The sequence below is a fragment of the Leucoraja erinacea genome, chromosome 27, assembly GCF_028641065.1.
Source record: "Leucoraja erinacea ecotype New England chromosome 27, Leri_hhj_1, whole genome shotgun sequence".
Classification (NCBI taxonomy): Eukaryota; Metazoa; Chordata; class Chondrichthyes; order Rajiformes; family Rajidae; genus Leucoraja; species Leucoraja erinaceus.
Genome location: NC_073403.1, coordinates 19635180 through 19662833, shown reverse-complemented (window position 1 = coordinate 19662833; position 27654 = coordinate 19635180). Strand labels below are relative to the sequence as shown.

Here is a 27654-nt window from a genome sequence, read left to right as displayed (position 1 = left end):
AGATTCTGTTAATGAAAATCAAAACATTGACATGAAAGCCAAAAACATATGCTGGTTAACACTCAGCAGACCAGGCAGCACCTGTGGAAAAAGTAACAGTTAACATTTCGAGTGGAAGACTCTTCATCAGAACCCCATCAGTTGCGAGTTTACTGCATTTTCTGTTTTTATCAGCATTGATTCCATTGCTTTTCCCAAAGATAATTTCATGGTGTGGTGTTGGAGGTAACCTTTTTGTCGAAAGTAATGAGAGTTAAACAATAAATAACATTTCGCAATTTTCGCTTCAACATTATTTTCCAGCTATTTTACAGGGCAATAGCATAAGATGTTGCTTCAACCTTTAAAAAAAAACTGAAATTCTTTTTAAACCACATCACTTGCATTGTTTCATCAGCTAAAAAATTGTGATGAATCTGTAAGACATCTGGGTTGCAAACAATGAACCCATTGCATGAGGGATTCAAAGCCTCAAGGCTTTGGCATTTATGTATCTGCCAAGCCACAAATAATTTTTTTAAGCAGTTAAAGTAATATAAATCTGGATATGGGTTTTTTTGGCATGGTATTCAAAATTTCCTTAGAATGTGTTGAATGATGTCTCCAACTTAGCTAGACAATATAATAGACCAGGCAAACTGTTTGCATTCAGGAGATGCAAAAAGATTTTATTTTCTGATATGTATCTTTTTCCTTATTCTACACCACAGCATCCTCCTTTCACAACTCTACAAATGTCAAAGATCTTGTTAACTTTAAAACCGTGACAGTAAACCGAAGTATGATGCACTGAAATGGAGGATGTTAACCAGAACTCAATTCCTCGGTCAGTTTTTCCACCTACTGTATTCGAGATGGAAGGAGTGCAACAAAATGTTCAGCAGATGGATTCCTGGGGTGTAGGGTTATCTTCTGAGGAGAGATTAAACATGCATGCTAGTTCTATATTGTCGAAGGTTTAGAAGAATATCAGTGGACCAATGCAGCAATGATATTTCCTTTGGCTGAAAAGTCTAGGCCAAGAGTCGTAGTTTCAAAATAAAGGGTTGGCTATGTAGAGCTGAGGGGAAAATACATTTTCCATGCATTGGTAGTTAATCTTTGGAATTCGCTATCAAAGTTGGCAACATTTTAATTTCTTTGTTAGAATTTCACAATAACATAGCCTGAGGCTATATCCAGCCACAGGTTCTTACTTTGCTGTTGATCATAAAGTATAAAACCAAAGAGCATAGCAGGAAAAAAAATGTAAACACCTATCTGAGAAACGGACCAGGTTTGTAGGCCAATAATTAAGAACAGAAAATTTGGAAATAATCAGCAGGGCAAGCAACAGATGTGTAGAGAGAAAATGATAATGTTTCATGTTGATAATGTGTTGGCTGTGCCAAGAACTGTTATAATTCAAAGAGAGGTTAAAGAAATGCCTATGATAGAGTACAGGCCCCAAGAGAATGAATGACACAAGTGTTAATGGTGCTGGCTGAGACAGAGTTGCGGCTTGTCAATGTTCAGTCCTGAAAACTGTATCATGTGTAAGATAGACACAAAAAGCTGGAGTAACTCAGAGGGTCATGCAGCATCTCTGAAGAAATGGAATAGGTGACATTTTGGGTTGAGATCACGCCAAGTCAGATGATTAGAAACAGTTAGAACCATACAGTACGGAAACAAACCAACTTGCCAATGCTGACCAGGATGCCCCATCTATTCTGGTCACACCTATTTGGCCATCTATTACTAAAACTCTCATCTTGTTTGTTTCTATGCGTGTGTGTGAGCATGTCTGTAAATGTGCCCCCGGAACTATGCCAAAACGGCACACGATAGCGCTAGAATTTTTGCACCACCTTACAGTTGTCCTGTGGCGTGGTGAGTCAAAGTTTTGTTCAGATTGATGTTATATTTCACAAGTTATTTCACATTTTTTAATTATAAAAATACAAATTTGAGGAAAAAATTCTTCCCTCTGCAGCTATGACTTCACAATGGGATTGTAACCTTGCCTGCTACAATGTTGCAATACCGGGCCACTCAGTCCTGCCAGCACTAGCAAGTGCAATTGCAAGCTACAATGTTGCAATCCTTTTTTATATTCCTGTGCAGTTGGGGGCTATGGATGAGTGCTGGAATATTGCATTGGGGGAATGGCTTGCATTGGGGAACGGGTGAGTGGTGGAATAGTGCATTGGGGAATGGGCTGCGTTGGGGGACCAGACCTCCCATGGGGGCTATGGGCGATTGGTGGAATATTGCGTTGGGGGACCAGGCCTCCCTTGTGACAAGGCCACTTGGTTTAGTATATTACTAAAACTCTCAATTTGTTTGTTTCTATGTGCGTCTGTCTGTGATCTCTGATTTGGTAATGTTGTCAAATTACGCCAAAACGGTACACGATAGCGCTACAATTTTTGGACCACCTTACACACAATTGTCGTGGTGGTTTGTATCAAGTTTCTTTCAGCAATTGATGTTACATTGTCATTGTAAATATTTTAACATTTTAAACAGTGCCACACTTGCCCTTAGCAGCGTATGACATCACAATGGCATCTCATTTACATAAACTGCGCTTCATTTACGGAATAAAAATCAAGATTTTTATTGTGTGGGGGGGTGGGATGGGAAGGAGATGAGCGCCGACGCGTCACAATGGGATCTCATTTACGTTTTTAAAAACTCGCTGTCCCCCGTTAAATGCACGCTGGACACAGACATAGCCAGGGCCCGGAGCCGCGCTCCTCCCGCTGCTCCAGACCAGAATATTGCGTTGGGGGAACGAGGCCCAACGGGTCCCACTTAGGGTAGGGAAGGGAAAGGGGTTATGGACAATGTTAACAAAGACAAGACTCTTAGTTCAATGAGAGATTTGTAACGTTGTTGGAAGGAGAGGGAGGGAGTGGGGAGGGGACGAGGCGAGGATTGTTGTATAATGTTATTTAAACAGGTAGAGGAAGAAGGGTTATGGAGGGAGGGAGGGAGTGACTGAGGGTAGGGGAAAGGAGAGTGCGGGAAAGGTGAGTGGGGAGGGGGAGAGGGGAAAGAAGTAGGTGGGTGAAGAGATGGGGGAGGGGGAGGGGTGGGGGGGTGAGGGGAAATGAGACGTGCCTGTGCAGTTGGGGGCTATGGGTGAGTGGTGGAATATTGCGTTGGGGGAACGGGTGAGTGGTGGAATATTGCGTTGGGGGAACGGGGCCCAACGGGCCCCACTTGGTCTGGTATCCCTCTAAACCTTTCCTATCCATATACCTGTCCAAATTAATTTTAAATGTTATAGTTTAGTTCCTTGAACATATGTTGACTGAGAGGTCAGAGTGGGAGAAGAAAAGAGAACGTAGTCTGAATTGAGGCATAGCAGTCAACCAATATGCTCTGGGTTCTCTGGCATTGAGGAGGCACATTGTTAACACCAAATGAAGAACACTAAATTGGAAGAAGTACAAGTGAATCACTGATTTGCCTGGAATGTGTGTGGAAACTCATTCAATCTCCTAGTGTCTTTCATTTATTTGGTATATATTTTAAAAGAAAGGACATTGGTAGGACGCTGATAGAATCATTGAATTGGTTGTAGAATATAGTAAGTCAAAAAGCTATTTTATGAAGGTTTTACATTGCATTTTCTCCCTGCAGGCAATTACCTATCTCCTGCTTATTCTTTACAATTCCCTTCAATTGTTGGATTCAAACTTTTTGACCAATGAAATGTCCTACACCCACCTTTATCAGTAACCTGTTTATTAAAATGTCTGAAATGGGCATGGTCCATGATGATTGGGGCATATTCAGTTCTGTAACAAATCTTCCACAATTAAATTATGTCTGAATGCCAAAGAACCTAAGTTTGATCTGAAAGTGCCAAGTATCATTTGTGTTATTACTTGTGACAGCGAATGTCTGCTCCAGCAGTTGTCTAACCATTCTCCTTTGTATTTAGCAGCAACTTATTTCCCACTCTCAATATCCTGAGTGTTGCCAATGATCTGAAGCTTAACAGGAGCACTCAATAAATACTGTAGACTAACTTGTACGTCTTTGTTGCAAATTACCTTGTAGTTCTCAACAGCTCTTCTCGCAACTTTGGGCAAGTCCACTTGCCTTGAACATTGCAATTCCAGCATGTATGCATCTCAGCTCCATAACCCGAATACCATTCTGACATCCAATGCTACCTGTGGTGTGTGCAAGTCTCCCCTGTGCCTTTGTTGACTTCAGGGAAGCTCCCATTTCCTCCCATCTCCAAATGATATGCTAGATAATTAATTGGCCATTGTACATTCACCCTAGTGTGGCTGAGTGCAGATTAATTGTGGGGAGAAATAATAGGTTGCAGGGAAATAAGTAGGCAAATAGGATTGGAAGCTGCAGAAACCCAAATCAGTCATTCAAAGGTCCAATGAGAATCAGGAACTGAAGTGATTAAGTAGCAGTTATTTACTATTTTAGAAAGGGGAAAGAGAAATGCAAGGATTTCCCCTTTGACAAGCATCAGAGGTTGGCAAAATTCTGGATTATATAATAGCAATGTAATAGCAGAACATCATGAAAAGAAAATGATTGAACACAGTCAGCATGGTTTTATGAAGTTTGATTAATCTGTTGGTGTTCCTTCAGGATATGACGCGTAGAATAAATAAGGAACGGCCAGTGGATGTAGTATATTTGGATTTCTGGAAGTCCTTTAATAGGGTCCTGCATAAGATGTTGAACAACAAGATTAGACAGCCTTGAATTAGTGATTATGTGGTGACATGGATTGGTTATTGGACAGAAAGCAAAGTGAGGTGTTAAATAGATCGTTGGTCAAGTTAAGACTTAATTGAGAACAGCAAGGATTAGTGTTTGGGTCCCAGCAATTCATGACAATATTAATGATTTTGCTGAGGGAACAAGATTTCCCATTATTTCCCAATTTGCTGAGAAACTGGGAGGCATGAGTAGGGACCATGGTGAAAGAGGCTTCAAGGAGATCTGGACAAGCTAATTGAGTAAGCAACCAAAATTGCAGATGGAATACAAGGTGGACAAATGCAAGTTTATCCATTTGATGATACGTGTCATTTTGTGCATATAACACAAGTATTTGTTAAATGGTATGGGATTGAATAGTTTAGATGTGCAAAGAGACCAAAGTACACAAGCAACTGAGACTAACAATTAGGTGCAGCAAGCAATTAAGGGACCTGGTAGTGTATCAGCCTTTACCACCAGAGAATTTGATTGCAGGAGTGCAATTGTATATCTGGTGAGATTGCATCTGGAGTATAGTATTGGTCACCTTACTTAAGAAAGGAAGCATATGCCAAAGAGGCAGTGCAGAAAATAATCACTTGACTGATTCCAATAATGGTGGTTTTGTGGAGAAATTGAGTACATTGAGACCTTTATATTTTGGGAAATATGAGGAAATCTCAAACAAAATCACAAAATTCTTATAGGGTTTCACAAATTTGATGCAGGGAGAATGTTTAGCATTGAAATAAGGTGTGCTGAATGTTTGGAATATTCTACCCCCAGATGGATGGGAAGATCAGTTGCTACATCCATTCAAAACTGAAATTAATGGATTTCTGGGAATTGAGAATGTAGTGCTGAAGTGGAAAATTAGTCATTATCAAATGGCTGGATGGCCTGCTCCTGCTTCTGTTTCTGTTCCTATCACCCTTCCCAGCCAACATCTCAGTAGTGCAGCACTGCACTGATTTGTTGGCTCAGAGAAATTGCACGTCTCTGGAGTAGAATGGGATTCAAAGCCATATTATCATTGAAGCAGCATGGACACCGAGTTTAATGATTACGTCAATCTTGGAAGAGCCAAATATTGGAAAATTCACCAATTGAATAATTGAAAAAGGCAAGTAACATTGAGTGAACACTAAGCATACTAAGTAACACTACCACGGATGGATGTGGCAAAAATGAATGGGAATAGAAAAATATGAAAACATTTAAACAAAATAATCTATAAGGACAAGAAAAGGAAATCGGAAGAAGTCATGGAAAAAAAAACAAACCCCAGGAAATAATAGGAATGGTATATTGGCTAGATTCCATGGGGTATATTTTAATGTCCTCCGTGTGCAGCAGTGGATCAAATCTGCAAATAAATAACACACAACCACAGCTTGCCAGAAACACGCCGACTTCCTACTCATCTCGGCGAGTTTGATACTCTGCAAAACAGATATGTAATTAAAAGATATTAATGAAGCACCATTTTTCAGACTTTGGGCGCCATTGAATTTCAAAGCTGCACACCAGGTTTCCTGAAAAAGTATGATTTCCTGATGGGGTTTTTTTAATATATGTTCAAAGCAAATGTCAGCTCTCTTGGGAAGCATTCACTTCCTCCGAATCAAAAATTTTCCTTTGGGCCTGCAGTGAACCCTCTTGCTCCTGATCAAGCCCTGAAGAACTGTAGAACCCTGGATCTCTCCAATCAACAGTGAAAGTCCACCTAAAACTACCTTTTTGGCCTAAGAAAATGATACAGAAACAAAATGACCAACAGTAGACTTACTGGGATCACAATTATCCAAAACCTTATTCCATCTGTTTAAAACAACAAAAATTCCAATGCCCGGTGCAGTTCTGTTAAGGAATTTTGGGCAAGCCATCTCATGGAATCTTTTCTTGGTTCTGCAGCAAGAACATCTGGCTTCCAGTCATCCAAAGCTGTGAGCTTATTGCCAGGAAACGGCCTCATCAAAAATTAAAATAAAGGTTTAGTGGCATAACATAGCTCACATAACATCAATTTCTAGTAACACTCTGTGTTTGCTTTAACTGGAAGATGCTAATTATGATTGCATGCATATGGCTAGCTTTCCAAAAATAAATCTTGGTTTGATGATTTATCCATGACCCTGAAGTTTAATTGTGGAATTGTACCCCTTTCCTAGTTTGCATTGCATTCTTGGGATAATAGGGACAGGATCTTTGCTAACGTTTATATCAGTGTCACTTTAGTCACCACAAATTTTAATGATCAGAAAATGATTTTGATTTTCTAAAATGGTATCTCTTTAAAGTCCTAAACTGAGTAAGACTTGGATTCAAAGTCACAAGTTAAACTCATTTTTATTGTTGTAATTTTACACAGTGAAACCACTTTTCTTCTTCTTTTTGTTTACTCTTTACGTTCCGTGCTCTCTCCACTGCAGGACACACATTCTGATGAAGGGCTATTGCAATCAATTGATCTTCATACCCAAGGAGTGTGCCATAACCAATCCTTCGGAGCATTTTTTCCACAATAGATGTGTATATCACGGGTCGCTAGTCATTGAGGCATGCCACCTTGCTCATGGGCGTTGATAGTATAGATATCCTATGAGAACTTTGGACCGTAGTAGTGAGAATTTGAAGGTGTCCATGAAAACCTCCAAATTCATCCACACAGGATACATCGTCAGAGCCTGACGTTTTTGAGGGATCACCCTCATGAACAATCTTCTGACGTTGGCCTCGGACTGAGGTCAAAGGGCTGTCGGGGGCAAGATTCCTCGTGAAGGCACATAATTATTCTCCTTGTCAGTGAGAGATGCGTTGCTGTCAGCTGACCTACTTGATTTCACCTTCTCGGAAGCAATGTCTTGAAAGCTCTACCATAGTTGCCAAGCATCCCTCTAAACCTCCAGTTTGGTTTGGATGTGTTTGTTTGAGTTTGCAATGGTCTTCTCTACGTCATACCTAGATGACTTCGATGACTGTGGTTTGTCTAACTTCAACGTCACAGATCTGTTCCTCAGTAGATTGTGGATCTCCTGGTTTATCCAAGGCGACTGGTTACTTTAGGGAACTCCCAGATGGTAATTATTGGTCACAATCATGTCAGATTTATCTGTTGGTGAATTCGGGAAGATTGCCCAGTTGACCACCCCTGTACAATCCTCTTTGCTGGCACTGCAAACTTCAAGCTAGCCTTGTTGAAGTCCCCAAAAATAATGGGGAGGTGCCAGGGTATACTGTCTGGTATTTGTTGACCACAACATAAAGTTCCTCAAGTTCTAGCGGAGCATCTGCTTGAGACGGGATGCATATTAATGATTTGGACGAGGGGATTGAAGGCTTTGTGGCAAAATTTTCGAATGATACGAAAATAGGTGGAGGAGCAGGTAGTGTAGAGAAAGCAGGGGCTCTGCAGAAGGACTTAGACAGTTGGGAGAGTGGGCAGAGAAGTGGGAATGTAGTGGAGCAAAGTGTGGAGTCGTGCATTTTGGTAGTAGGATTAAACACATAGGCTATTTTCTAAATGGGGTGAGAATCCAGAAGTCGGAAGTGCAAAGGGACTTGGGAGTGCTGGTGCAGGATTCCCAAAAAGGTAATCTGCAAGTTGAATCAGTAGTACAGAAAGCAAGCTCAATGCTAGCTTTTATTTCAAGTGGGCTTGTATACAAAAAACAGGGATGTAATGTTGAGGCTCTATAAGGCACTGGTAAGACCGCATTTAGAATATGGTGAGCAATTTTGGGCACCATATCTGAGGAAGGATGTGGTGGCTCTAGAGAGGGTCCAGAGGAGGTTTACAAAAATGATCCCAGGAATGAGTAGGTTAACCAATGATGAGTGTTTGTCGGCACTGGGCCTGTACTCGCTGAAGTTTAGAAGAATGAGAGGGGGGGGACCTCATTGAAACATACAGATTAGTGAAAGGCTTGGATAAAGTGGATGTGGAGAGGATGTTTCCACGAGTGGGAGAGTCGAGGACGAGAGGTCAGAGCCACAGAATTAAAGGATGTTCTTTTGGGAAGGAGATGAAGAGACATTTCTTTAGTCAGTGAGTGGTGAATCTGTGGAGTTCTTTGCCACAGAAGGCTGTGGAGGCAATAGATATTTTTAAGGCAGAGCAGTTTGAAGAAGGGTCTCGATCCAAAACATCACCCATTCCTTCTCTCCAGAGATGCTGCCTGTCCCGCTGAGTTACTCGAGCATTTTGTGTCTACCTTTGCATTAAACCAGCAGTTCTCTCGTACACATAGATCCTTGATTAGTACAGGTGTCAGAGGTAATGGGGTTAGGAGGGTGAGATAGATCAGCCAGGATTGAATGGCGGAGTTGACTTGATGGGCCAAATGGCGTAATTCTACTCCTTTTCCTTATGACCTTATGATGTAGACTGCAGGCATGATAGTTGAGGTGAATTTCTGTGGGAAATAGAAGAGCTGATAGTTCAGTGCTAATGTTCCAAGTACAGGATGCAGAAGTTGGGCAAGACCATCGTGCCCAAGCACCATAAAATGTTTACTGTGGGACAGATGCCACCGCCTCTCTCTTTTTGCTGATGATGCCGGCCAGTCCATGCAATGAATCGAGAAACATTTGGGCTAGAGGGCCAAGTCTGAAGAGCTGGGTGTGAGGCATATCTCTGTGAAACAGTGCACAGCATTCGCTCATGTCCATTTGGTGAAGCAATTTAGCCCTTAAGTCAATCTTATTTTCACGGACTGTACATTGACCAAAAATTGTTAGGGTGGTGGAGTAGGGGTTGTAGACCCTGACTCTTCATTCTTACTAGGGGACCACCCCAGCGAACACATTTCAAACACATTGGAGGTCTCCCCAGCTCTTCCAGGTACTGCATGTACTGTTCCTGCATCACAGGGCTGGATCTCCATGTCGGTCATGTTGATCATATGAACGCCAATTCATCTACAATAAATGGTCCAAGACTCTTAGTAGTCACAGCACCAATTTTGCCTATTTCTTAGCATTAGGAGTTTAAGATTGATATATTCAAGATTAACCTGCTCTTCTGCTGGCAAAGATGTCACCACGTTCCAGGCTCTGTATTTTTTTATGTGAACGTACAGCCATCCACTCACTCTGCAGCAACCCCGACTTGATAATCAAACCCGCCGACAAGAGAGGCGCCATGGTAGCCTGGCCCGCTGACCTCTACTGGTCTGAGGTCAGGGGGCAATTCTCAGACGCCTCCTCCTACTTATCTTTGGACCATGACCCCACAGACGAGTGCCAAACCTTAATATCACACACCATTTCTGATTTTTATTACTTCCGGCCCTCTGCCCTCTAAAGCCTCCAACCTTATCATTCCCCAGCCGCGCACGGCTCGATTTTATCTTCTCCCCAAAATCCACAAATAGAACTGTCCTGGCAGACCGATTGTTTCTGCTTGTTCATGTCCCACCAAATTAATTTCCACAAATCTCAACGCCATCCTATCTCGACTCCGTCCAATCCCTCCCCACCTATGCCCAAGACACCTCACACGCACTTCGTCTCTTCAATTACTTTTGTTTTCCAGACCCCCACTCCCTCGTCTTTACCATGGATGTCCAGTCACTCTACACCTCCATCCCCCACCAGGAAGTTCTTAAAGCCCTCCCTTTCTTCCTCAACCGCAGAACCAGCCAATTTCCATCTCTCTTCCACCTCGCAGAGTTGGTCCTTACCCTCAACAAGTTCTCTTTCGACTCCTCCCATTTCCTCTAAATCCAAGGCGTAGTTATGGGCACTCGCATGGGCCACAGCTATGCCTGCCTCTTTGTTGGGTTCATCGAACAATCACTGTTCCAGGCATGCACTGGCCCTATCCCCGAACTCTACCTCTCCTACATTGACGACTGCGTCGGTGCTGCCTCCTGCACCCATGCAGAACTCACTGACTTCAAATTCATGACTAATTTCCATCCTGCACTCAAATGCACTTGGACCATCTCCGACATCTCACTACTGTTTCTGGATCTCACCGTCTCCATCACTGGAGACAGACTATTTACCGACATCTACTACAAACTTACTGACTCCCATCATCATCATCGGCGGTCACTCGAAACGAATATGAGTGTCCTCTCGATAGGGTGTTCTACTTGTGGGTCTGCAGATGTCTGTTGATGCCGATCCGCAATCCACACACCTTGGTGCAACGTGGGCAGTGGAGACTGGCGGTGGTTTGTAATCGTCAAGCTCCCTTCTCTCTCTCTCCTTACGGTGCTGTCGCTTTGTCTCTGCGACACTGCGTAGTTCCATTTCATGAAGTGCAGCTCCTTCCTGCACGGATTTCCTCCAGGAGCGCCTGTCCAATGCAATGTGCTCCCAGTTGCTTGATGTGATGTGGAATTTCTTCAGACTGTTATTGATGTTGTCCTTGAAGCGTTTCTTTGGCCTGCCGGGGGCTCACCGACCTTCCCTCAATTGAGAGTACAGGATTTGTTTTGGGAGACGTGTGTTGGACATGCAGATGACATGGCCAGTCCATCAAAGTTGGTGCTGCATTATTGTGGTGGTGATGCTGGTCATGTAGACTTCCCCCAAAACGCTGATGTTGGTGCGTTTGTCCTCCCAGCTGATCCTCAGAATCTTTCGTAAGGATCTTTGATGGTATTGTTCCAGGGCTCCCATTGCCATCTAGACTACACTTCTTCCCACCGTGCTGCCTGTAAAGACTCTATCCCTTACTCACAATTCCTCCGTCTATGCCGCATCTGCGCCCAGGATGGGGTTTTTCATGCTAGATCATCAAAGATGTCCTCATTCTTTAGGAAACGGGGGTTCCCCTCTTCCATTATAGATGAGGCTCTCACTCGGGTCCCCTCGATATCCTACAGTTCTGTTCTTACTCCCCCACCCCCCCCATTCGCATCAAGGACAGTCCCCCTTGTCCTCATCTTCCACCCCATCAGCCGTCGCATACAGCATATAATCCTACAACACTTTCGCCACCTCCAACGGGATCCCACTACTGGCCACACCTCCCCATCTCCACCCCTCTCTGCTTTCTGCAGAGACCGTTCCCTCCGCAACTCCCTCGTCAAATCGTCCCTTGCCACCCAAACCACCCCCTCCCCGGGTACTTTCCCCTGCAACCGCAGGAGATGCAACACCCGACTCTTTACTTCCCTCCTAGACTCCATCCAAAGACCCCAACAGTCTTTTCAGGTGAGGCAGAGGTTCACTTGCACCTCTTCCAACCTCATCTACTGTATCCGCTGTTCCATGTATCAACTTCTGTACATCGGCGAGACCAAGCGCAGGCTGGGCGATCATTTCGATGAACACCGCTCAGTCCGCTTTAACCTACCTGATCTCCCGGTCGCTCAACACTTTATCTCCCCCTCCCATTCCCAATCTGACCTTTCTGTCCTGGGCCTACTCCATTATCAGAGTGAGGCCCTGCGTAAATTGGAGGAACAGCACCTCATATTTCACTTGGGTAGCTTACCCCCCAGCGGTATGAACATTGACTTTAACTTCAACTAGCCCTTGCTTTCCCTCTCTCTCCATCCCCTCCCCCTTCCCAGTTATCCCACCAGTCTTACTGTCTCCGACTACATTCTATCTCTGTCCCGCCCACTTCCCTGCCATCAGTCTGAAAAAGGGTCTCGACCCAAAATTCCTTTTCTCCAGATATGCTGCCTGTTCCGCTGCTACTCCAGCATTTTGTGTCTACCCTCTGTATTTTTTTTATATGCCAGTTACAATATAGTCCTAGCAGCATTTTTACTCATGAAAATAACAAAAGTAACAGAATGGAAGTTAAATAGATATTCTGGAATTTGTTATTTATCTTTGGGACACCAGGAAAACTTTGAATAATCTTTCCTTGGGAAATGGAAGGATTTAGCTTGAGCCTGTAATGCAACGTTCATGAAAGCAATATATTTCATGCGCTGAACCTTTTAAAAATTTGATGCTCTGCTTTTTTTTTTAATGTCATCTCTGCGCAATGGACAGGTTGCATCGAACAGGCGTGTGGTACATTAAACAAGGACTTTTCAGTTCTAATACATAATGTTTACATCAATATGCTGATGTTTTTCAATTATATGTTCTCATGTTGGAAAAATTTAACCGAGTGTAGCAGTACTGTGGAAAAGGAAAAAAAATACAGATTCTGAATTAAAACCAGAAAATGCTAGAAATACCAGCATGTTAGGCAGCAGTTGGCAATGAGACAAGTTAATATTTCAGTTGGATGACCTTTCATCAGATCTAGGAAAGATTTAAAATCAATCATATTTAAAATTGCAGAGAAGGTGGCGACTGCAGACACAAGAGATTGCAGATGCTGGAATCTTGACAAAAACCCTAAGTGCTGGAGGAACTCAGTGGGTCGGACAGCATTTGTGAAGAGAATGGATGGACGACATTTGTTCAGACTGCAGAAGGATCCCGACCAGAAACATCGTCTGTCCACTTCCTCCACAGATGCTGGCTGATCTGCTGAGTTCCTCCAGTACTTTGTTTTGCCAAAGAGAATGTCTATGACGGGATGGAGGGAAAGAAATACAAAATGACACAAGTGGTTTAACTAAATGATACAACTGGGAGCAGTTGTTCGAGGTTTGTTAATAGCAGTTGACCTGACTGGAGAAAATGTAAATAGATGAAGAAAAACAAATAGCATCTCCAAGCTTCAACATAAAACTGTTGTTGTTGGATATCTGAAATTCAAGCTTTCAAGGTCAACATGGATTTATGAAAGGTAAATCATGTCTGACGAATCTTATAGAATTTTTCGAGGATGTAACTAGTAGAGTGGATAAGGGAGAACCAGTGGATGTGTTATATCTGGACTTTCAGAAGGCTTTCGACAAGGTCCCACATAAGAGATTAGTATACAAACTTAAAGCAAACGGTATTGGGGGTTCAGTATTGATGTGGATAGAGAACTGGCTGGCAGACAGGAAGCAAAGAGTAGGAGTAAACGGGTCCTTTTCACAATGGCAGGCAGTGACTAGTGGGGTACCGCAAGGCTCAGTTCTGTGACCCCAGCTATTTACGATATATATTAATGATTTGGATGAGGGAATTGAATGCAACATCTCCAAGTTTGCAGATGACACGAAGCTGGGGGGCAGTGTTAGCTGGGAGGAGGATGCTAGGAGGCTGCAAGGTGACTTGGATAGGCTGGGTGAGTGGGCAAATGCATGGCAGATGCAGTATAATGTGGATAAATGTGAGGTTATCCACTTTGATGGCAAAAACAGGAAAGTAGATTATTATCTGAATGGTGGCCGATTAGGAAAGGGGAAGATGCAACGAGACCTGGGTGTTATGGTACACCAGTCATTAAAAATAGGCATGCAGGTGCAGCAGGCAGTGAAGAAGGTGAATGGTATGTTAGCATTCATAGCAAAAGGATTTGAGTATAGGAGCAGGGAGGTTCTACTGCAGTTGTACAGGGTCTTGGTGAGACCACACCTGGAGTATTGCGTGCAGTTTTGGTCTCCTAATCTGAGGAAAGACATTCTTGCCATAGAGGCAGTACAGAGAAGGTTCACCAGACTGATTCCTGGGATGTCAGGACTTTCATATGAAGAAAGACTGGATAGACTCGGTTTGTACTCGCTAGAATTTAGAAGATTGAGGGGGGATCTTATTGAAACTTCCAAAGTCTTAAGGGGTTGGACAGGCTAGATGCAGGAAGATTGTTCCCGATGTTGGGGAAGTCCCGAACAAGGGGTCACAGTTTAAGGATAAGAGGGAAATCTTTTAGGACCGAGATGAGGAAAACATGTTTTTCACACAGAGAGTGGTGAATCTCTGGAATTCTCTGCCTTAGAAGGTAGTTGAGGCCAGTTCATTGGCTATATTTAAGAGGGAGTTAGATGTAGCCCGTGTGGCTAAAGGGATCAGGGGGGTATGGAGAGAAAGCATGTACAGGATACTGAGTTGGATGATCAGCCATGATCATATTGAATGGCGGCGCAGGCTCGAAGGGCCGAATGGCCTACTCCTGCACCTATTTTCTATGTTTCCCAAATGTCTCCCTATTTTTGATAAATGTCTCCTTCAGGAAGCAACCATAACTCTTTTGCTTCCTGTATAAAGCAATATAATTTATGGAGGGGAATTTTTGAAATGTTTTCTCTAAAATACTTAAAATAAAATTGGACCCCGACACAGAATTGATTACTCTAGGTACGTCAGAAGCATGTTCTGAGTTAACACTATTTCAAAGACATTTCCTTAATTATGGCCTGATAATGGCAAAAAAATTAATACTTAAATTTTGGAAATACACATCAGTCCCTACTGTAAAGATGTGGATTACAAACATGTCCGAGACACTACATTTGGAAAATATTAGGCTTGTCTTGGCAGAAAAACCAGATCAATTTTTCAAGACATGGACACCCTTTACCGAATTCTTCAAGGATAGTATGGCGCAACACAAATTTGAATTTAAATCCAACTATTAGTTGGGCGAGGTGGGTGAGGTGGGTGGGGAGGGGATGGGGGGGACGAGGGGCAGGTATATCTCCACTTTTTTCTTTTTTTTTTTCTTTTTTCATTTTCCTCTCTTATACCTTTACTCACTCTTTGGCCACACTACGTAGGTAGTCTAGGGGTCCTATCTTTTTATTTTTCACCTATTCATTCTCTTGTTCTTTCTCTCTTGTTTTCTCTCATTTTCAGGTTAATGACTGGTCAAAACTGCTGTACAATAATTGTATAATTTTACATGCCGAATGTTTTTTTCTTGTACAATTGCTTCTAATAAAAAATTTAAAAAAATAAAAAATAAAAAAAACCGCAGATGGCGCGCGAGGATTTTGTGAATCCCAAAATCCTGGGGTGCCGCGCGCTACCGCACGTCACTGCCTATGCCACTACGCCTCACCACGCGCCATGCACGCGTAAATTACGTTGGGTAAATGACGCCCACGTGGGACAGGCCCTTTAATCCAAAAATCCTTTTGATTGTTAACGTTCATCAAATAAAGTAATCTGATGTCCTCACCTGGTCTGATCAATATGTAACTCCAGACCCAGATTAATTCTTAACAAACGTACCGGGCAGATAAAGAAGAAGTGCTGACAAGACCATTGAGATCATATCTGTGCTTTATTAATTATATTTTATATAATTTCTGCAAAAGGCATGCCTTATCATTTAATAGTAATATTTTTTAAAGCAATCTGAGAATATTTTATGAAACATCCAACGATGTATAACCAAGCACATGCTTACCTACATGTCTGAATGTCAAATATTACAAAGCTATTTAAAAGTGTGATTCCAGCATTTGTTTTGTATTATTGACCTACTATTTTGGAAGCATCAATGATCATTCCCCCACCCAACCATTCTTGGCTGTGCCTATATACTTGGGATTCCAAGCTCTGCAATTTTATTCCTTGCCTTCCTTTCTCTTTTTCCCACACTCAAACCCCTTTTTGACAAGGTATTTTAGTAAAACTTCCAAATGTTTCCAATTTATGTGCAAAACACATCTGTAGTATACATTCAAACATTTTCTTGAATCAAAATGGTAACTATAGTTATAATAATGATCATATTAACAAAATTATAGGTGAGCAAATTATTCCATTAACTGAATACTTCCAGAATGTTTAACTTGTAATTAGAAAATGGGGTTTCCTTTCTTATCTATTTCTAGGTGGACAGTGACACTGTGTGGAACGAGATGCATTCTTCTAGCGCTGTTCGCATGGCTGTTGGCTGTGTCATTGAACTCTCATTTAAGGTTGCTGCAGGGGAACTCAAGGTGAGAGAGAATCATTGCAGCTATTGCCAACAAGAATTTGTTTTATGGTTGTCACCATATCATTATCATAACTAAATACTTTAAAGAGATCTTATAGCTTTACTGTTGAAACTATTGTTGCTGTTAATATTCTTTCAAGCTCACAGCAACCCTGTGATATTTGCGTAAGTCTCCAAGCGCAAGATACCTACATTATCATCAGTGGTTTGCCATGAGCCTACAAATTGTGGCTGCTATCAAACTCGCCACAGGCGGAAGAGTGTAACAGCCACAGCTAGCAAAAGGAACACTCAAATACAGCTAGATCAAATCAGGCAAAAAGATTATTTCCCACTGAATGGTAACAAAAGAGATTGCTATTATTTGTTTAAAAAAAACTTAAATTTGTTTAAAAAATGTTCAAAATTTACTTTTCATGCCTGAAAGGGTTTAAGGTTATTTTAATTGTTTTCTTAAAATGTATGAATGTGTGATAAACATTCAATGCTTTAAAAAAAAACGGTACACAGTAGTCTATAGTATATATAAAAATCAGCGTCAAACGTTGTATGTACACAACATATGATATCCGTTTGATGCTAATTTTTAAATCTGGACCATTATTTACTTACGTGATATTTAATAATGGTTAGGTTATCTTTTCTGAATATTTCCTATCCAACCTATGACCTTCAAGATCATCTATCATTAATCGATGTTGAGGTGTTGAGGATCACCTGCTCCTCAACACCTCAAAGACGAAGGAGGTAATAATAGACTTCAGGAAAAACAAAACGGACATGGTACCACTGACCATCAGAGGGGACTGTGTAGAGAGGGTGGCGGATTTCCGCTTCCTGGGAATCCACATTGAGGAGGACCTGACGTGGAGCGTGAACACCACTGCGCTGCTGAAAAAGGTCCAGCAGAGACTGCACTTCCTGAGGGTGCTCAGGAAGAACAACATCACTCAGAGGCTGCTGCTGTCCTTTTTTATCGGTGCTCCATTGAGAGCATACTAACATACTGTGTATGATCTTGTGGTACACCAGCTGCACACTAGCGGCTCAGAGGAAAGCGCTCCAGAGGGCCATTGACAACGCCCAGAGGATTGTCGGCTGCCCTCTCCTTACCTTGGAGGACCTACACAGTTCCCGCTGCACCAAAACTCGCCAAACCCAGAATATAATAAAGGACATCTCCCACCCCGGACACTCCCTGTTTGAACTGTTGCCGTCAGGCAGACGGTACAGATCTACAAGGACAAGGACAAATAGACTAAAAAACAGTTTTTACCCCACTGCTATAAAAGCACTAAATGTAGCCGCCAAGGAACGCAGGGGCGATACAGACTAAGGGACTGTGGTAACGGTGAAATCGACAGAAGGATGGAGGGTTGGGTGTGTATGCGTGCTTTGTCTGTGATATTTATTTATTTGCTTATCTTTATTATTTTACCGTGGATGTTTCGTTAACTTTAGAAATGTTTGAATGCTGCACTGACTGGCTGACATTTTAAATTTCGTTGTACATGGCCCATGTTACAATGACAATAAAGAAACTATTCTATTCTAATCGTGTAATTGAGCATCCACAAAATTGAGGGAATATCCCATTCCTCTCTGGTCTTTTGCCATTAGCAATTGCGTGCTTTCACTACATTTTCCTCATCAGAAAACCTCTGTAAAGTATGAGTTTAGGCTTAATAAATCAGTTTTCGTCCAAATGCCCTCAGCTAATTTTTCAAACAAATTAAGTATTTTAAAAATCTTAAAAGTCTGTGGTCTTTTTAAAATAATAAACATTTTGGGTGTCTTTGAGTTTAGTTGTTTATTGATTTGATTAGATGCTTTCACCATTTGTTACTGAATTCGTAAAATTAATTTAACCTGTTCTTTCCCTCAGAGGTTTAAAACTTACCTTGGTTCTGTGGGGAAACCAAAAACAGTATTCTGATTCTCTTGTTTTAATATAATTTTAAATCAAATTGCAATTTTAGGAAATTCAAACATCACCCTATTGGACTGTGACTGTTTCATCCTGTGCATTGGGAGCTGACTGCTTTTCATATATATATATATATATGTGTGTGTGTGTAGTGTGTTTAGAGAATATATATATATATATATATGTTTAGAGAATATATATATATATAATGTGTGTGTGTGTATATATATATATATTATATATTGTATGTGTTATATATATTGAATATATTCCCTAATGGTTCACTTGGGGATTCTGTAAAAAATATTCTGAATATATATATATATATATATACATATTTAAATATAATTTAAAGAATGTTTTAAATGCCCTTCTTTGTTTAAAGAGAATTCATTGCATTCATTTTGAACATGTTAATCCTTAAACTGATCATTCTCTGTACCAGGGAGATATGTTTAATTTTATCCCCCATTTGTAAGAAGATATAATCTGGATGTGCATATTACATTTCAAACGAATTAAGCTTTATCATCTATATATAGTTTTCAGGATTTAAGATAGATTTTGTTTTACACAGAATGGTTTTGCTGTTGTCAGACCACCCGGGCATCATGCTGAAGAATCCACTGCAATGTAAGTTCATACCAAGAATTATCTGCACTAAATCTGAATCAGTTGAATTAAATTAGTTTTGTAATGGCTATGCCATGTTGATGCCTTATTACAAAGCTGAATGCATAGGCTGGCTTCCACAGAACTAAATAAATATATTCAAAGTATCTGGCCTGCAGTATGTACTGAAATATTGATTGATTGATGGAAAGATACAGCATGGAAACTGAGCCTTCAGCCCACCTATGCCACGTTGACCATCAATCATCCATTCACATTAGTTCTAGGTTATCCCAATAGATATGGGGCAATTTACATAGACCAATTGGCCTACAAACCCTCAAATCTTTGGCACGTAGGATGAAACTGGAGCACCCGGAGGAAACCCATGGTCATATGGAAAACATGCAAACTTGTCACACAGACATCACCTAGTCAGGATTGAAACCGGGTCTCTAGCCCTGTGATGAAGCAGCTCTATCTCCTGTGCCACCTATTGTAATATTGAAAATATTGTATTATATTGAATGTTTCCTATATAATTTTGGTTTAAGGTTTGTCAGATACTAGATTAAATAGATCATCAAAAACAAATAGTATGCAAGTTTTTCAGAAGTATTCTTTAAACATTACCTTTGCAATTTATAACTAATATAGTGATCCAAGTCCAGTTTGGCAATTTAATATTCTATGATATTCATTAAAATATTTTTTTCTTATTGTTAGGGGCAAAATCTCTAACACTATTTAACAGGTTAATAATTAATCATTACCTGTTGATTAAATTTGCTTTTGTGTCTTTTTCATTTTTCTCTTTCAGGGGCTTTTGCTTTTTTAACTCGGTGGCAATTTCAGCCAAACTACTGAAGCAGAAACTTAACATTGGAAAAATTTTAATTGTGGATTGGGTACGTGTTACAAATGTTATAACTGGGTATTTGATTCTAAATTAGGTACTAAATTGAGTATTTGATTCAGGTGTTATAAGCAATACAGAAATATAATTAAATTATCTGCAGTGCAATTGATTGTGTCTGTTCAACATTCCAGGGCAATGTTAAACAAAAAAAAACTGTTGGATGAACTGTTGAGGGAAATGGACAGGCCAATGTTTTTGGTGAGGACCTTTCTTTCGACTGATGGAGTAGAGGGGAGATAGCTGGTAGAAAGAAGTGAGGAGAAGGAATAGGGCAAAGGAAGGGTCCTGACCCAAAAAGTTATCTGTCCATTTCCATCCAAAAATGTTGCCTGACCCATAGAGTTCCTTGAGCAGTTTGTTTTTTTCTTCAAGATTTCAGCATCTGCAGTCGCTTATGTCTGCAGTTCAATTTTATTTCAATTTAATTAGTAATGGAAAAGTGGTATATTTGGAGCAAAACATGTAAATTGACAAAGCCTGAGGCAGCAACCTCTAGCTGGCTGGGGTAATTAAAAGGTGATTTGCGAGGAGTCAAGAAATTAATCAGATATGACGTTCCTTCGATTTTATGCTTTTGAAATTGATCTGTTTGTTTCCATTGCAGGATATTCACCATGGAAATGGTACACAGCAGGCCTTTTACAATGATCCTAATGTGTTGTACATTTCTCTTCATCGATATGATGATGGAAATTTCTTTCCCGGCAGTGGTGCCCCAGATGAAGTGAGTTACTGTCAACTACTATTAATTTAATGCTTTTAAATCTTTGAGTATAACATTTCCCTTAAGGGATTCAAATCATAGACCATTTAATTCAACAGACTAAAGTTTGCATAAGTCACAGATGCAAAAGATGAAGCACCAGGGTTGCTTTGACTATCATCCTTTATGTCATTTCCCTTCCTCTGCCTACGGCCTTTCTCAGATGCTATTGTTCTCTCTTCTTCTCCCACCCCTTATTTACCTGAATCTTAAATTATGCTTACCTCTAATTTATCTCAGTTCTTATGCAAGATAACCTGAAAGATCATTTTTCACTTTGGAAATCTTGATCCATGGGTTCCCTTTTATACACCCTGCTCATTACACACTAAAACTCTGCATTTCCCTTTCATAAAATCTTTCTGTCTATGCTTTGCCATTCTTTATTTACTCAGACTGAGAAAATCCAGTTGGCCAAGGTAGTTTTGAGGGTGGGTTGAGGAATGTGCTTTGAAACCATTTCCAAGGCAGTTATATCACGTGCAAAAGCAGGGAACATGTAATTTTGGAACTGGTCATATGTGGTGAGACAGGATCAGTAAGTGATCTCATCGTGTCCTGTTACTACTTCTTCAATAAAGAGCTCCAGCAATTTATCTGTGACATATTAAACCAGTTCCCCTTCCATTTTGACTAATGAGGTTTCATTTCCAGTTTCCGTATTCACTAGGGCATTTCCTGACACTTACGGATCTTGAAATTTCATAACCGATATATCCATCAAATTTTTAAGAACCCTGGACTGAAAAAAATTGGCAACCTGTAATAGTTATAGAGTCATAGATTCATACAATGTGAAAATAGACCCTTTGGCCCAACTTGCCCACGCCGACAAACATGCCCCTTCTACACCTGCCTGCATTTTGCCTACATCTTTCCAAACCTATCGTATCCATATCCCTGTCCAAATGTGTTTTAAACGTTGAGATAGTACCTGCCTCAATTACCCCTTCTGGCAGCATGTCCAAATCTGAGGAAAGACATTCTTGCCATAGAAGGAGTACAGAGTACAGAGAAGGTTCACCAGACTGATTCCTGGGATGTCAGGACTTTCACATGAAGAAAGACTGGATAGACTCGGCTTGTACTCGCTAGAATTTAGAAGATTGAGCGGGGATCTTATAGAAACTTACAAAAATTTTAAGGGGTTGGACAGGCTAGATGCAGGAAGATTGTTCCCGATGTTGGGGAAGTTCAGGACAAGGGGTCACAGTTTAAGGATAAAGGGGAAATCCTTTAAGACCGAGATGAGAAAAACATTTTTCACACAGAGAGTGGTGAATCTCTGGAACTCCCTGCCACAGAAGGTAGTTGATGCCAGTTCATTGGCTATATTTAAGAGGGAGTTAGATGTGGCCCTTGTGGCTAAAGGGATCAGGGGGTATGGAGAGAGGGCAGGTACAAGATACTGAGTTGGATGATCAGCCATGATCATATTGAATAGTGGCGCAAGCTCGAAGGGCCGAATGCCCTACTCCTGCACCTATTTTCTATGTTTCTATGTTTCCTTATACCTACCACCCTTTGTGTAAAAAAAAGTTGGCACTCTGGTTCCTGTTAAATCTTTCCCTCCACCTTAAACCTATGTACTCTGGTTCTTGATTCCCCTACTGTAGGTAAAAGCCTTTGTGCCCTATCCCTCACACGATCTGTACACCTCTATAAGATCATCCCTCTTCCTCCTGCGAACCAAGTAATAAAGTCCTAGTCTGCTCAACCTCACCCTTTAGCTCAGGCCCTTGAGTCCTGGCAACATCCTTCTCTGCACCCTTTCGATCTTTACATCTTTCCTATAACAGGGTGAACAAAACTGAACAAAATACTCTAAATGTGGCCTCACTAATGTCTTGTGCAACTGTAACATAACTCGTAACTTCTCTACTCAATACTCTGACTGATGAAGGCCAATGTGCCGAAACCCTTCTTGACCCCACTATCTACTTGTGACTTTACTTTCAAGGAACTGTGTACCTGCACTCCTAGATCCCTCTACTCTAGAACATTCCCCAGAGCCCTACCATTCACTGTGTAGGTCCTGTCCTGGTTAGACTTCCCAAAATGCAACACTTTGCACTTTTCTGTGTTAAATTCCATCAACCATTCCTCAGCCCACCTTTTCAACCGATCAAGATTCTGCTGCATTTTTGGTCAATCATCTTCACTATCTGCAATACCACCCACTTTAGTGTCATCTGTAAATGTACTTATCAGTAATCAGTTTCCTGAGACCTTTTTCTCTTTTGAAAATTGTTCTAACTTCTCCCTCCCTCTCTTGCCTCATTCTTTGCTTCTATTTTTGAAATACTTTTGGTCTCTGTCTCTGAGGATACATGTAAAATAATTGTTTAACATTTCTTCATTTTCATATTGCCCATAATTAATTCCCCTGCACAAGCATCTTGGAGACCAACATATATTTTTGTTACTTCTGTTTTGGTATATTAATAAAAGGTCTTAAGTCCTCTTTTTCTGTTCCTTGCCAGTTTATATTATCTGAAATTCTCCATATAAGGCGACCCTATCTTTCACATCTTTGAGGCCAGTACCATTCTTATTTCTGTCACCTTTGTATTTCAGTGCTATGTATATTTATTGAGAATAATGAAAAGTTCCTTTATGTATCTGCCACTGCTGTTCATCACTGCTCTATTTTGATCTAATTTTGAAAACGTTAATTAACCTTAAAACCCCAGACTCAAACCACGTTTGTTACTCAAACTGAATTTTATCTTGTTATCATCACTTTGCCCAAACATTTCTATTAATATGAGGTGCTATTTAATTTATACAGGACAAGATCTAAAATAGCCCGGTCCCTGCTTTTATCCACAATATAATCACCAGGATAGATAGACAAAGCTGGAGTAATCAGCGGTTCAGGCAGAATCTCTGGAGAAAAGGAATAGGTGACGTTTCTGATCGCGACCCTTCTTCTTGTAAATTTCTTTTTTCCTATTACTTTTCTCCAGGGATATGTTACTCCAGCATTTTGTGCCTATCTTAGGATTAAATCAGTATCTTCAGTTCCTTCCTGGACGTATAATCACCAGGAGACGGTTTCAATGCATATTTTATTAATTCATCCTGCAGAGCACCATCCCCAATCCATATGAAGATCAAACATTATGCACTACTGCCTTTGTTATTGAACTCTATTATTTCATGGCAATGTATGGTTACTGTTCGAGGACCCAAAGTCTATTCCAACCAATAATGTTTTTTTTTTAAATTATATCACAGCCAAACCATTACCTGATATTCTAAATCATGATCATTTTTCGCACTTGTACTAATTCATTATCAGACACTGCACCACTTTTTTTCTCCATTTGGCCTGGACAGACCTGCAACCATATCTCAAGGCTGTTGAATAATTACCCATATTTCTCTATTTGTGTAATAAATGTATCTGCCTTGTGACATATGTTTCATACATTTCAATGAAGACCTTTTACTTTTTACATTTTATAATCTTTCTCCATTGTGACCATCATGAGTGGAATAGATAGGGTGAATGCACGGGGTCCTTTTCCCAGAGTAAGGGAATCAAGAACTAGAAGGCAAGGGTTTAAGGTGAGAGGGGAAAGATTTAATAGGAACCTGTGGGACAACTTTTCCAAACAAAGAATAGTGGGTATATGAAACAAACTGCCAGAAAGAGTAGTTGAGGTAGATGCAATAACAGCATTTAAAAGACAATTTGACAGGTACACCTGCTTAAAATGGCATCCTCCCCTTCCACTCCATTCCTCTCCTTCGCTGCAGTTCCTTATGTCAACATCTTCACGGTCCCTGCTCAACACAACTCAAGACTCTAGTTTAACAACTCAGCTGAAGTTTTGTGAATTATGGACAAAGTCTGCAGAAGTGTAGTAAAAGGCTGTAGACAGAGTAGATGGGAAGAACTTCTTTCCTTTGGAGTGGAAAGATTAGAGGTAAGATGAGAACGTTTTTTCCACCAAGAGGTTAGCATGGATTTCGATCTCATTACCTGAAAGAATGGTAGACACAGAAACTCGCGTCACATTTACAAACTTGGGTGTAATTTGAGGTGATTTGTCCTGCAGGGCTATGGACCTTATGATGGAAGGCAGAATCAGTCCCAAATGCTGTAATACATGGCAGGCTTAAGGACATCTCATCAGGGCTGAAGAAGAATTTGAAGTGGGAAGGGAGGTTGCAATTTCTTTATCGTGCATGTCGGAACATGATGTTAGTAAGAAAACAGCTGAAGTATGAGCGGTTAAATCTAAATTAACAATTAGGATAGACAATAGGTTCAGCAGTAGGCCATTCGGCCCTTCGAACCAGCACCACCATTCAATGTGATCATGGCTGATCATCCCCAATCAGTACCCCATTCCTGCCTTCTCCCCTTATCTCCTGACCGCTATTTTTACGAGCCCTATCCAGCTCTCTCTTGAAAGCATCCAGAGAACCTGCCTCCACTGCCCTCTGCTGCAGTGAATTCCACACTCACCATTCTCGGTGAGAAAATGTGTTTCCTCGTCTCCGTTCTAAATGGCTTATTCCTTATTCTTAAACTGTGGCCCATGGTTCTGGACTTCCCCCAACATCGGAAACATGTTTCCTGCCTCTGGCGTGTCCAAGCCCTTAACAATCTTATATGTTTCAATGGGATCCCAGAGATAGTAATCTCCTGGGGATTCAAGAAACTGGGGATCCCTTGTTTAACCTGCACGCAAACAATGGGATATGCGTCATGAATTTTTTGGATGATTGTTGGGATCATGGAGATCACCTCCAATTACTGTGTGTTGCGGGTGCCCTACCATCTTTATTTGCGTGGCACATAGATTTGAAACTGATTAATGTTTCTCTTTTAAAGTAGACTTGGCTACTTTTTTCTGTCTGACATTTTGTTATGAACTGTGAACAAACCATTATCGTTTATACGCAGGCATACTTCCAAGCTTCAGCTAACGAAGATGACAAGTATTGGAGATGCAGAAAAGATCCTCTTTCCTTTTTCATCTAATTCCCTCATTCACTAAATTTCTTTCTTTTGTGTTCTTTAAGTTTGTGAGCACCACTCATGTTGTAAGTTGCACAAAAGGTATTGGAGAGATTCTCCATTAATACGCAAGCAGGCCAGGGTTGTCAATTGTCTGCACTTGCTGCACACTGGTTTTGTTTAAAGATACAGCATGGTAACAGGCCCTTTGTCCCTCTGAGTCCACGCCGACCATCCATCACCCATTCACACTGGTTCTATGTTATCCTACTTTCACTCCCAACATGCAAGACAGCAATTTCCAGAAGCCAATTAACCTACAAACCTGCACATCGTTAGGATGTGGAAAGAAACCAGAGGACCTGGAGGAAACCCATGCCACCACAGAAGAATGTGCAAACTCCACACAGATGGCTCCCCAGGTCAGCATTAAACCCCAGTCTGTGACGCTGTGAGGCAGCTACTCTACCAGCTGAATCACCTCTGTCTTGCTGCCTTGACCTTGGGTTTGGGAGGGCAGCTTCCAGTTGCTCCAGAGGTACAAATAACACAGGAAATATAAATAGTGGACCTTCCCCGGACTCATTTGACTTTTGCGAGACCCGGTTCTCGGATCATGAGGACAGTCAATGATCCCGTTTAAATTGAACATTTGTAAGCCGCTTGACTGGCACTTTTGATAAATAAATAGAGTATTATTTTTAATTTTTTTAATTAAAATGCAAAAGACACTCCTATATGTTTAAATGATTATACACACATTTAAATCAACTGAGTTCAATCAAATTGAAAGGCAATTATCTTGTACTTAACCATTTTCTCACCATCTACTTCTATCCATTGAAACCCAATGGACCATTGGGACTAATGCTAGTTTAATGCAGACTTTATGTACTGTAGTTCCTTCCCAGGTTACACCAGGGTTCCCTTCCGAGAACTGTTCTTAACTCAACTCAAACAGTTCATAACCCGGAAATGTGTTTGCCCAGCATAAAGACACGGGGGCAACCAAGGGCAATGTGTAATTAAACCAGGGCGTTTAACTCAAGTGTTCAGATTTCACTGTAAGATGCAATGATATTGTCATTGAACATGTTCACACATGGCAGAAGGTGCCTGCAGCCCTGCAGCAGCCAACAAATGTATCCCACCGGCCTCCCAAATGCTCATTTGTATGTTTATCTGTACAGAAGTCGGATGCTCATAACTGGGGAGGATCTGTAATCCTATCCGACCCAGATCAGCAGTGTGTCAGCATGGAGTACTCACACCGACACATTCTGATGTTCCGTTGTTCCTGTTAATGCATTGATTTTTAAATAATAATGTTTCAGTCAAATTTCATGCTGTAGGGACCTAAATTTCATTTCTCAACCACAGCTAGATCTCATTTTACTTTTTGAACCATCAACTGCAAGGTGTATCCAACAAGTAAATGTGTCAGAGAAGTAACTTTGTGTCAAATACAGTGATATATTTTTGTTTTAAGGGTTATGCAAATACAGTGATGTATTTTTGTATTAAGTGTAATACCGAGTTCATTTGTGAAATAGAAGCCGAACTGTCCAAATGCATATTATTGTGTTATTACAGTGTAACCAATCTTTTAATGCCAGCATCCGAGCTGCAATCTAATAGATAATGTGAGAGCAAACTGGTAGATTGGTATGTAGATTGACCAATTTGTATGGTTCATCCATTATGGATGCTCTGATTTCTTCACATGATTACCTATCTAGTCTGTGCATTTAAAACAACATTAAACTTTGGTCAAAACAAGGGCAGCATTTTTGTATGGTCTTGATTATGTACCTATGTCGATGTCATTTGCAAACAGAATGTGTAAATAATCATGCTCGAGTTAAAGAAACAATACAAATTAATAGACTTTGGATAGAGTGCAGAAACATTCTCAGTGTCATGAAAATCCTCACCAGTGAGCGCGTTTTTCGGGGAAGCGGGTTCATTGCATCTAATTCAC

The 27654-nt window shown here is 40.9% G+C and overlaps 1 protein-coding gene across 10 annotated transcripts in view; it reads left to right on the top strand.

Moving 5' to 3' along the window:
* hdac5 (histone deacetylase 5) overlaps window positions 1-27654 on the top strand; it is a 277929-nt gene that overhangs the window by 237610 nt on the left and 12665 nt on the right. For all 10 annotated transcript variants that reach the window (XM_055657256.1, XM_055657254.1, XM_055657250.1 and 7 more), the window contains 4 exons: window positions 16371-16478; window positions 18982-19037; window positions 19837-19924; window positions 20540-20659. In XM_055657256.1, the coding sequence (XP_055513231.1) occupies window positions 16371-16478; window positions 18982-19037; window positions 19837-19924; window positions 20540-20659 (372 nt within the window). The remainder of the gene's footprint in view (window positions 1-16370; window positions 16479-18981; window positions 19038-19836; window positions 19925-20539; window positions 20660-27654) is intronic.